Source organism: Candoia aspera, chromosome 2, assembly GCF_035149785.1.
Source record: "Candoia aspera isolate rCanAsp1 chromosome 2, rCanAsp1.hap2, whole genome shotgun sequence".
NCBI lineage: Eukaryota > Metazoa > Chordata > Lepidosauria > Squamata > Boidae > Candoia > Candoia aspera.
In genome coordinates this window covers 142452074-142464087 of record NC_086154.1, presented here as the reverse complement: position 1 = coordinate 142464087, position 12014 = coordinate 142452074, and the positions used below count along the sequence as shown (strand labels likewise).

The 12014-nt window shown below is 44.2% G+C and overlaps 1 protein-coding gene across 4 annotated transcripts in view; it reads left to right on the top strand.

Annotated features, from left to right (window-relative positions):
- TNS2 (tensin 2) overlaps nt 1-12014 on the top strand; it is a 132041-nt gene that overhangs the window by 67687 nt on the left and 52340 nt on the right. For 3 of the 4 annotated variants that reach the window (XM_063293935.1, XM_063293938.1, XM_063293936.1), the window contains exon 4: nt 11540-11578. In XM_063293935.1, coding sequence (XP_063150005.1) covers nt 11540-11578 — 39 coding nt within the window. Of the gene's footprint in view, nt 1-2123; nt 2414-11539; nt 11579-12014 lie in introns of those variants that run through there. The other variant, XM_063293939.1, reaches the window with a different exon arrangement.

Here is a 12014-nt window from a genome sequence, read left to right as displayed (position 1 = left end):
CTTCCATAGAGGCTGGCATGCAAGGAGGTTCTCAGCCAGTTTCCCCATCAGTCACTATCATAGCTTTCCCTATTGGCAGCATCAGATCACTCCCTGGCACTAGGGTTTCATAGGTGGGTGTGTGGGAGTGTTAAAACACACGTACATGAAGATACATTGTACAACCCTCTCCCCCTTATCTCTATCTATAGAACATGTGCTCTCCTAATGAGCTGCACCCTCTGTCGAGCTTTGGACTATCCCCAGAAACTGAAGAGGAAAAGTTGCTGGGGGGAGATAGAGGGGTCATCTGGCTTCTCCTTGCTTTCAGGCTGGGATTTTTCTTTTTTCCCCCCTGCAGATAATTTGCTGTCAGGCAAGCTGACATGGCAGGAGGTGGGGGGGAGCTGCTGAAGAAAGGCAGCAATCTTAGCAAATGGTCTGGCTCCAATCGCAGCTGAATTCCAGGAGAGAAGCTCTATATGGCCAAGGGCTGTTCACAGAAGGGCCATGTTCACTCAGGGGGTGGCAGCAGCAGGGACAGCTGTAGCTAATGGGAAAAAGGCATGATTCAAGAGGTAAAGGTCAGATGGTATGACCTCAGGGGGACCTCCAGAGTTGCCTGGCTGTTGGTGAATGTAGCTGGAGCCTTTTGGTTTACAAACAGATCTTTAGTTATGGGTGGGGGGAAGGAAGAGAGAAATCCAGGCATTTTAGCTCTCCTTCCAGTAATGAACATGTAGGATATGTGCAGTTCTATGTTTTCAGCTAAGGATTCCCTCACAACTTTCCCCAATCTGGACACAAATAGTAAATGTGCAAATTTTCACGTGTAAAATTTCATTCCCTAGACAGACATGTTTCCAAACTGTATTGTTAGGAGCTGCAAGATTGTAAGGATTGGTTTTCCAAATACTGTAAGGTCTCATTCCATTTCTTGATAAGCTTTAATTTCTTCTTTTTTCATTGCTACATTCAGAGACTGGATTTTTAAGCTAAGTGCATTATCCAATTAAATATTCATTCTCAACTCTCGAATTGTATGAATGCTTTTCTGGGAAAAGCAGTGATCACAAAGTAATTTCTTCTTAATCAAGTCAACTTTTCCAAACCTGAGGCAAGACCTTATGGTACCAATCTATATGGTTGGTAGGTGGAATCATCAAATATTTCTGGCCCAGTGTAGCTCTCTCTGTGTATTTTCTAAGACAGAAGATCTCTCACACTTTATTTTCCCCCATTTCCCCCCACTTTATTTTCCCCCTATTTTCTTTTCCTTTTCTTTTTTTAAAATGTAATGCTGCCTTTCCCCTTCATGGAACAGAAAACAGTTTGCAGAGCTGATTATGCTATGCCCCACCTTGGGTTAACCAGCTTGGCTTCACCAAGACTCCTGTATTGTGAACTTTCCAACCATTCCCTGGAAAAACCAATCCTCAACATACATTTACTGTGGTTTCCTGTCTTGTTTCTTGTTCAGTTTCAACAATGCTATAGCAGTCATCTTCAAGTTTGCTGGGAGATTCTGAGAAATATAGTTCCCACACATCCAGAGGCCACCAGGCTGGAAAGGCTGGGCTATGGTATCTGGTGTTCTTACTCAGATGGTTCACTAGGACTCTTTTCTCTTTCACATTGTGGGTTGTCTCCATCTATTTTCGGGCTGGGTGGCTGCCATTCACTTCCACACCTTACAGTTGAATCAGTCAAGAGCACTGATGCATTTTTCGAAGAAGTTATAGGGATCCAGACTGGGATTCTTTGCAGGGTAAATGGAAACAGGAAGGAAACCAAATGAGGTCACATCTGCCTCTTCTGTGGGAGCAGGTTCTGACATCCTGAAATGTAATCCAGGAAGAATGATTCCCTGGATGCATATGCACACACCTGTTCAATTCAAATGTGTCACCTCACGTGCTTTCATTCAGGGATGATCCCTGGAGCTGGACTGGGCAGGCCTACGAGATCTGGATCTCTGGCCCTTTAAGCCCATATGGGGCTGTTCTTTGAAATTGTGTAATTATGGAGCGGAGTTTGCCTTGGAGCCGGGCCAAGGACTGCAGCTGGAGGAGAAGCCACTTGACTTCAGTCTGCTGTTGTTTGGGGACGTTTTCCCTTTTCTAAACCAAAAACTCAGTGGCTATTTCTGTAAACGTAGCTCTGCTCTCTGGAAGGAAGATACTGGAACTCAGGAGGGAAGGAGGCTGAGGGACAGGGAAAAGCAACCAAGGCATTGAGAGACCAGACCATGTGCAGCTTTGGTCCCTGTCCGTGGGACGACTAGTGCTGCTGGTTCCCTCGGCCCTGCTGGTGCCTCTTCTGGGAAGCTCTGTGTTGGAGTGAGAAGAAGCCAAAAGATCTGGATAACTGCCTGGATTGTGGGCACAGAGAAGACCTGCATCTGAACTGACATAAGATTTGGCTCTTGGAGCAGGTGTGTAGAGTGTGCAGATTTTTTATTTTAGCAGAAATGTGCTTTCTTCCCTCTCCACAAGAGGGCAGAATCCCTCCCCTAGAAGTAATGCTAGTCAGTGGGACAGTTAAGTATAGGTAGGTGAACTAACAAACAAGGAAACTGCTTTTGCTTACTCTTTATTATTTCTTATGTTCTCTCCAATAAAAAGATAAGCCTATCAACAGGTATTAACTAGGATTGCTTTACAGATCATCCATATGCCCAGCTGGTCTATTTCATTTTATTTTATATGTTTAAGCACCCATTTACTTGGGTATTTCAAATCAAAATCAAATCAAACTTTGGTTTGATTTACTTGGGTATTTATTACCTTCATGTCTTGCCTTTCTTCTAAAGCACTCAAGGAGATGTACGGAACATGCCACTCTTCCATTTTATCTCCATCGTAGACTTATGAAGAAGGTTAGGCTGAACATGTGATGGACTCATGGTCAACGTTTTAGTTCAGCAGGGAATTAAACCTGGCTCTTCCTGTCTTATGCCATTTTCCCATTACAGTACCTTCTAGCATCATCCAGCCATCCCCAGGGCAATACTGAAGCCTGTCCTCAGCACAATGATGGTTGGGTGACTCTAGACAATGGGGGAAGTCACTAGTGGAGATCCTCAGCTAAGATGATCCTCTCTGAATGCCAGATAAATAAGTAGAGAATGTCACTGCTTTGATGTCTGATGTGTATCCCACTCAGAGGTGCCTGATGACTCTTAGAGGCAATGCTGGAATAGATGGTTTCATACCACAAGATAGTTATAATCTGTCTTTCTAAAATATAGGGTAGTTTAGAGGGGCCAACAAAGGGCAAGGTGGATGGATGATATTCTAGAGGTGACGGACTCGACCTTGGGGCAGTTGGGGGTGGTGATGACCGACAGGAAGCTCTGGCGTGGGCTGGTCCATGAAGTCACGAAGAGTTGGAAGCGACTGGACGAGTAAACAACAAAACAACTATAACTTCCTTGGACATATAGCTTTACTTCTACAGCTTGAGCTTAAAATGTCTGAAGGACTCCTTGTTCTTATGTGAACCTTAATGTTCAATGAGGTCTTAAACAGAGGCCATCCTCCAAGACCCTCAAAAATTAAATAGGCTGTGATTGCAGGCGGGGCCATTACAGTAATATTGTAGTTGTGTAATGCATCTCTGGGATGTGGTGACTCTCTTTATTTAATTGTTAGACAGCAAATAATTTCATTCCTTGGAGCATTCAGCAGATAATATTTTTTCATATTTATTTCTGTTTTTCCCCCTTTATTTTAACAAACACCATAGCTACTCTATATGTGCTGAGCTTGAGGGCAGCGCCTAGCTGTCCATGGGTGATACCAAAAAACTAAGGAGGGCCAATGCTTAGATGGAATGCTTGGGTATGAAGAAATCCTAGGTCTGTAAACTTGACGGGGAAGTTTAAAAAGTCCCAGAAGAGAATTCCAAAACACTTCCATATTGTTGCCAAGAAAACATGGATATGTCCAGGAAATCACCAGGAGGAGAGTTCAACTTGAAGGATGCTTTACCAGATAGATACAAACAGAGATAGAGAGATGATAAATATTTATTCACTCTCTCTCATTGGCAGCCTTGGAGTTCCGTTACAGAAGGTGGGATGTCCTAACAAGGCAGCTAGAGATAGTTAATTTTTTTTTAATTGGATCTTCAAAGCAACTACAACAAAAGCTAAGGAAAAGATTTTTCCCTGTCCTGTTTAGATTAGAGACTCTCCCAGGCATGCACGCTCTTTGAACTATTTAAGCTTTGCCAAGGGTGGATGGCTTAACTTTTGTGTTACTCATCCAGGGCAATTTATTTTGCAATGTCCTCTTTGCAGCCCCTTTACATCCCTGCCTTTCCTTGGACTTCAACAGGCTTGAGGCTGTTCAGGAAAGGCATTGGAGACTGTTATACAATTTGCCTCATACAAACCTTTTGAATGGTTTGGGCAGTCTTTCCTCTCAGCATCTGATCAATTGCTATAGTTGGAGGTATGGAGCTGGAGCCTTGCATGTTGCCTCCAAGTTGCATTGCCTTGTGATGTTGTCACTTTTTGCCTTCCCCTGTAGGACTGGCTTTGCTCTGCTAGGTCTTCAGCATAGCTCTATCTAGCCAAGCTAACAGTCTTTGTCTCTCTAACAGCCAACCAAAGCCTCCTCTGGTTGGGGGGAATGCTTCCTGGGTAAAAAAACTCCTTGGTAGTAGAAAACCAGCACTTCAGGAAGATAGGAGCTAGGTCAGCTTACTTGAGGTTCTGTTTAATTCTGTGTGAGACAGTTTTAGAACAAACCTTCTCTCAAGGTGGCTTTTAAAAGCTGTTTTAGACCATTAAAACCAATTGGAAGCTACAGTTTAGTTTAAGAAAACTAGAAACACCAGTAGTTTATAACATGATGCAGAATTTTTATGAGCTTCTAGAAAATAGTGTAACCTCCTTTTGAGGAAGGAGTTTCAAGGTGGCAAGCTATCACTGACAAAGATGCTGAGATCAAGATAGGTCCCTTTTGAGGACAGACCCGTTGGTCACCTTGAACCTGCTCTCTGGGCTTCATTGCTTCCATCTGTAGCATGTGGAAGAGAGGGAGAATAGAAATTCCCTCTCCCCTCCACACTCAAAAGTTTGTCCCTTTGCTTAGCAGTTGTAACAGGCGTGTAAAGTGTGGGATGCCTTTCTCTTGTTAAGAAGCAGGCCGGCTGAGGTTGTGGGCTTGGCTCTTGAGCTATGTCGACACTTTAGCCTCTCCTGTAGTTTCCCACATCCTGACGACCTCCCCCCCTTGTCCCATGGGCTGGTCCAGATGTTTTCCCAGGCTGTGGTTTGCTTGAGAGATGAAGGGGGGGGGGGAGAAATGGAGGAGGAGGAGGGATAGCACAAAACTTCCTCCAGAGCATCAATCCTGCAAGATCTGCTCAGCATCCCCAAAATTTCCCACAGCTGAACCATTGGAAAACATTGAGCTGGATGGGGGGGGCGGGGTTATATTTGGGTAAGGATTTCATGTTCTGTGGCGGGTAGGGAAGCCATATCAAGCACAGCCAGGATGGGAATCAGAACAAAAGTTCTTTGTATTTTTTATGTGAATTTGGGGAGTTGTAATCCAATATACATGGTGAGCTCTAGGTTGGGGAAGGGTGATCCACATACTTGCCAAAGTAGGCAAAACATATTTTCCTCCTGCTGCTAAAAATCCAGCTGCTGATTTTTATTTTCATTGCTAGTTTTCTGTTCTTCTGTCCACAAATGGCTTGATGTAGACACACACAGCTGTTTTGGTGTATGTGCTTCTTTGGGGCTGTGTTGTGGGTTTTGTTCTGCTGTAACTGCAGAAGCGGCCATCCTTTCCATAAGCAAGCATTTCACCTGTGAGAATAATTTATGGAATTTGGATTTGGAAGCATTAGCTTCCAAAATCCTAATTGTTTTAAATGGGATCCTATGCTGGGAGTCAGAGCTGGGTTGGATGACCAGCCTCCCATCAGATGGAATCCACAACACGTTTCACTCAAAGAATAAGATTTGAAACACGTGACTGATGCCAGAAACACTTGTACGTTTTTCCTTTAACTTCATTAACATCTGTTTGGAGATTATTTAGTAGAGGTTAGTCTAAACTAGCCTGGGTGATCCAGAATTGGGAGGGCTGCAATTCTCAAGTCCAGGCACATCTGGAAGGCACCAAATTAGAGAAAGATGTTCTAAGGGGAGAGGGAGAAAGGGTGGAAAAGTTCCTTCTGTTTGAAGAATCCATTATTCAAAGACAAGAGTTGGCTTAAAAGGCCCGGATTATTTGACAATCCTCCCTTGTTGTGGGACCAAAGAATCTGGCTGATTCAACCATTCCTCTAGGGCTTCAGAAGAGAAGGCAGCTTCCCCACTGCTGGAGGGCTTTTGGTTTTTTCCTTTTTAATTAAAGCATGAAAAAACAAAACACTCAGTGCCACAGCCCAGCCAGAATCCCTTTTTGATAGAGGCTGCTGGCTTAATTGTACCCTCGCTCAAACACAGTGTAATTTCAAAATGTGTTGATGGTTGGTTTGGGCAAGGGCTCGTGACCTGCCAATTTGCACACTGGCCTCACATCTGGATTTGCACCTCTGGATTCACACTTCATTCCATCTCTGGATTCTAGGTTACCCAGCATTCCAGAAATTGCTGTTGAATTTCTTCACCAAATTCCATTATTTGATTTGACCATGCAGTTTTCCAGATATTAAAAAAAAAGCAATTGAGATAGTGCATTAAAAAATCACACAACTAAATTAGCACCAATGTTTTACAGATGTACGTAAAAAACCTTGTCACATATGCTTGCAAATCTCTAAAATGCAATCAAGAATTGCTGTCTGTTTTCAGCGCAAAAAGCTTTCCTCTGCTTAAAGTCTCTTTCAAGGGGAACTCAGTTCCTGGGGACCTCATGGGCACACCCATGTAATTTTCTGGGCAGCAGTATGGAAGTAGCTTCCCACTGCCTTCTTCCAGTTTTTTTTTTTAAACTTTCCAATGTAGCCTACAGCCCTGGGATTCCCTGGTGGTCTCCCATCCAAATAATAATCCAGCCTGGATCTGTGTGAAAAGGAACCATGCATGTGTGTGTGTTTGTGCACACACTGTATATGTTTGCAGAAGGGTGTATATGAAGGAGTGTGGCCTGTGTAAGGAAAATGAGGTTCGCAAGGAACGGTGCTTGTGATGCATGCAGGATAAATAAGTTGGAGGGAGCTGTGGGTTTGAGAGAGAAAATGAGGGAGTGGTGTGTTTGAAGGAGAAGTATGTACTAGAGGATGATGTGCCGGAGAGAGTGTAGGAGTTGGGCATGAAGAAACGATGTGTCGGTATGTGTGCTGAAGAGGCAAGAGAAAGCGGGGAATGCAAATGAATGAGGAGGTGTGAACAAGAGAATGATTATGTTTGTGTGAGGAAGTGTTTCTGAGTGGCATACGGAGGAAAGAGGAGAGATGTGTGTGAGGGTGTGAGGGAAGGTCATGTAGGAAGGAGGACAGGTATGTGTGAGATGCGTTGCGTGTGAAGGACGGTATCCATGGGCCTCTGTGCAAACAGCTTCTGACTCTCAGTCCAGCAGACCATACAGCACTTGGCCAAAAACATTTTTCAACCACGACTGAAACTGAAGAGCCTGAGTGGCTACATTACTGTAGTCATAACAGTGAATTAAAAGCATACTTGCACGAAAGCTGAATCGAAGACTTAATCTGGCTATACTCAGCACAGAGCAGCTGCCGCAAAACACTTTCAGCAATGTCTGTTATTGAGATGAGGAGTTCTGGAGAACCACGAAAGGGCAACAGCCATGCTCAGCATTTGTGCTCATGTGCAATGGTTGAGCATGGAATCAGCCTGGGGAGAGGCCTGAAGCTTGCCGAGTTGGAGCAGAGTTTGGCCCAGGATAAAGCTACACAAAAGTGGAGAGGGGGCAGTGCTTTGGGAACAGTTTCAGCCTTCCTCAAAATGCCCTCAACGGAGATATGCAAGATCCATTGCTTTTGGAAATAATGTGCACTTTTCCTTAGTAGCTTCCCCAGGTAAAACTGTTATTGTAAAACCTTAATGCGCCGATGGGTAGGGAAGGAGGAGTTGTCCACTATTCCCAGTGGTCCATTAAATGTGATTTTGTCAACGGCATGATGACATCATTGTGCAATGATGATGAGAAATTTGGATTAGAAGTCCGTTGTATCAAGATCCAGTAAACTGACAACAACAGGAGAGGAAAGAACCATCAGGAAGTTAAGCTGGGGCTTACGGTGTATGGAGTCATAACCAGATGTGCTACAACATCCCATAGATTCTTTCCTAATGTATACAGCTGGAATACTTCCAGAACCCTATCCATTCCGAATAAGGTTGGTCTTTCACTTGTTGGGTAAGATTTTTTGCAACGCACAAAAGGAAGCCTTTTTAAAAATTCGAATGACGTGGTGGATTCTATCCCTAATTTATATTTACAGAATTCTAGTGGTAATAATATAAGGAAATAATATTTCTGGAATCAAGATGTAAAAAAGATGTTGGAAGAGAGGAGGAAGATCAGTTTGTAACTGTGACAGATTAAACAGTCCAGACACATGTTTTTTCTATATATCTGTCCTTGAGGCTTTAAATAAAACCACCTCAGTTTTCTGTTTGGGAAAAAAAAAGAGAGAGAATCTTATTTATGGAAATAAATCTCTAGCAATGTTTGCTGTTCTTATTAGAAAGCAAATGAATTACTTGGTAAATACATATACCTAATACATTTACTACTTAGATATTTTTTTTAAAGAAGTGATATACCATGTCAAATTCAGGTAGCACTTTGTTAACTTTCCTTGCTAAAATGTTTAGGACTTTCTGAAGTATAGGAAACACCAGTGAATATTGGGAAGAGCATTTGTGATGGAAATGTGGCAGAAGAGTGGTGGGCAGGGAGAACATCAAGAACATTGATGTTGCTTTTCTACTCTGGACTGTCCCTTTCAGTGGCTCTTCATTTGCCCAAGGTTAGGGTCGACTCAGCCTTCCATCCTTCCGAGGTCGGTAAAACGAGTACCCAGCTTGCTGAAGGAAAGGTAATTACAGTTGGGGAAGGCAATGGCGAACCACCCCGCTATAGTCTGCCAAGAAAACGTCACAAAAGCGGCGTCCCCCCAGAGGGTCAGACATGACTCGGTGCTTGCACAGGGGACCTTCCACCTTTTTCAGGCAACCTTTATGGGCTAGTGAGGACCTGTGGAATTTGGGGAGCATGTTGTGGGCACTTTCACGGAGTGGCTACCATGATGGCATGGGCAGTTAAAAGATGCCCATATGCAAGAAGACAAACTGGTGAGGATACTCCCCATTCCCCTTCTCTACTATTCCAGCTTAGCTTTGCTTGTTGTCCAGATTAGGCATATTGCCAAATAAAGGCTATGGGCATCCATCAGTTTTATTTCTTAAAAATGGAAAATAAGTGGAAATAAAGCTGGTGTTAGTGCTGTGCTTTGTGGCATGTCAGGTGTCCCTTCTTTAAATTACAGAAATCTTTGGAGGGAAAGCTAGGTGGGGCTCATCACTGTTCATACAACAGAGTCACCCTGGATTTGTTACACTGATGTCCGGGAAGGAGCAATTTAACACCTTCCAGGTGATTGGTCAATAAATTTCATCAGCCACATCCAGCTTGACTCTGGGGGGATTATGGGAGTTTGTGGTTGCTGATATAAGGAGGGTACTATCTTCCTTTCCCCGGATGTTTCCACATGCTGTTTAGTTTCACTGAGAGCCATGAATTAATTTTACTCTGATTAGACATTTGTCCAAACATAACTGTATATATTTATTTGTATTAGCCTCTTCCTATGTAGTCAGGAGACAGGCACTCAGCAGATGAAGTACAATTGGATTGAAAAGGGATTTTCTCACAGCCAAGTTAACATGCTGTCCATCAGTCCTTGAACCAGCAAAACGCGATCCCAACATATAATATGCTGCCTCCGTTGGTGATCCCTCTCCAGCTGTAGGTTCAAGGCCAATAAAGGCTTCTGTCATTATTCATAGTGTAGAGGACATATTAAGGAAAGTGGGTGATGGATTTCTCTGGCTTTGTTTTCCTTCTCTTCCCTCAAATATCACCAGCTGGTGGGGAAACATCCTCTAATCACTCTCCTTCACGTGGGTTTTTAAGTTTTTTCAGATGGCTTCACCAGGAGCTTCAGCCTCTGGTCAAAACTCACTCTAGTTTTGTGCAAGTGTTTTGTGCAGGTATGTTCAAAGGGAGTCCAACTATCAGCTGATAGACTAATTCTGAACATGGGTTTAGCACTATTCCAATGAGTGTTAAACTCAACATTCAAAGAAGCCCAATCAACATTTGTCAGGCATGGGGAGACTTCGCCATCAGACTTCAGCCCTTGACCTTGCTGCCCTTTGCTGGTCAGCTGCTGGTCAGGCTGATCCAGGTCATAGAGCCAGGGCTAGACTCAAGGATCTGGTGGGGAGAAGGAGAGAATTGGATTCTCCCACTGCCCAAAACAGAATGGCCTTAGAAACCTCACTACCCAATAGCTGCCCAGTTCTTCCCACTCCCTAGAGGTGATCTAACTGCATCACTGACAAAATAGTTGATCAACTGAACAATTGCAAAAACTGCATTAACAGCAGCTAAGCTTTGGTCAACTTAAGGCTGCCTTATGGGGATCCAGTGAAGGCAACAACATGACCCAGCAGAATTAAAAATATGGAAAGGCTCTGGCAGGGCTTCCCAAAAGATAACACTTCAGAGCATTATGAATAGCCCAACAAAACAACTGCACATTGTGCAGCTATTCTGTCTTTTCCTCGTGAGCAATTTTGTTGCAGAAAGACAAAAATGAACAAGAAATATTGCAGGGGAAAAGGGAAGGTTCAAAGTAGAAGATGACGCATTCTGGACTCGTCTGTAAAATTCCATGAAAGGAGGCCAGGTGCTGGCTTTATGAAACCTTTGTCTGGAAGTATCTGGAGTTAATACATTTGACCTTAGGTACAACCTATGGTTGGGGGGGGTGACCCCAACTGAGGCTGAGGTCTCTCCCTCATCACAGGATCAGGCTGGTTCTCTACCCTTTACCCTCCTTCAACCGCAGGAGGCCGGGGGGGCACTAAAATATCCCTCTGCTCTCTTACCGGTCACCCAGGAATGCCCTGGCAGTTCCACCAGGTGGGAGGGGAACAAGCCAGTCTGAATAGCCTCACTGTTGCTTCCCTCTTGGGTGGGGTCCTTTTCTATGTTTATTTTTCTCTGTAGTACCCCCTGTGCCAGATTTGGCCATGCTGCCTTGCAGCCTGATGAATTGCTGCCTGTATGTGTGCTGTCATTGGAAGGGCCCAGCCCCAGCCAAAGGAAACACCCTGATGGGAACGAGGCAGCTTCTGCTTCTTGAAGAGGCGAGCCCGGAGGAGACAAGAGACTCCTCTCCTGCTCCCCTGCCCCACATCCTACTCTGGGGAAAGGGAGGAGATCTTCAGATGTCACTGCAGAGGTCTCGGTTAGGGGGGAAGTGGACGGTGTTGGCAACTTCAAAGTTGAACTGGCATGTGCACTGGGACTCATCTCTCTCCCTTTCTCATTTCCAGGTGCCATCTTCCTGCCAGCCCCTCCCTCCGGGTGAACTGGTAAGTGCCTGTTCTTTCACCACCCTCTGCCCATTTGGCACTTGACCCACATTCAACTTTCCAGGGGAGAAAGGTGGGGTAGTGTCTTGTGGTGAAGTTGACAAAGGGCCCTGTGGTGCTTTGAAGACTTTAGGCAATTATAAAAAGGCTGGTTGTTGACGTGGGGCAAGATGCTTTGTTGTTTTAGCTCTGGGTGCTCTGACAGGTGAGCTGCAGATCTGTGCATGTAAGGAAATCAAACGTGTCACAAAGGGTGGCTCCATATAGCTGTCTCTTTAAAAAGGGGATTTTCTCTGAGGTTTTTCTCTTTGGAATTATGATCTTGCATAATTGCCTGTCTCTGCAAAGCTTTTGGCACTTGTAGGAATTATTAATTTTCCCATACCCTGCTCTTCCATTTTTCTCCAATATTTTAGAATACAGTATGTGAAAGGCT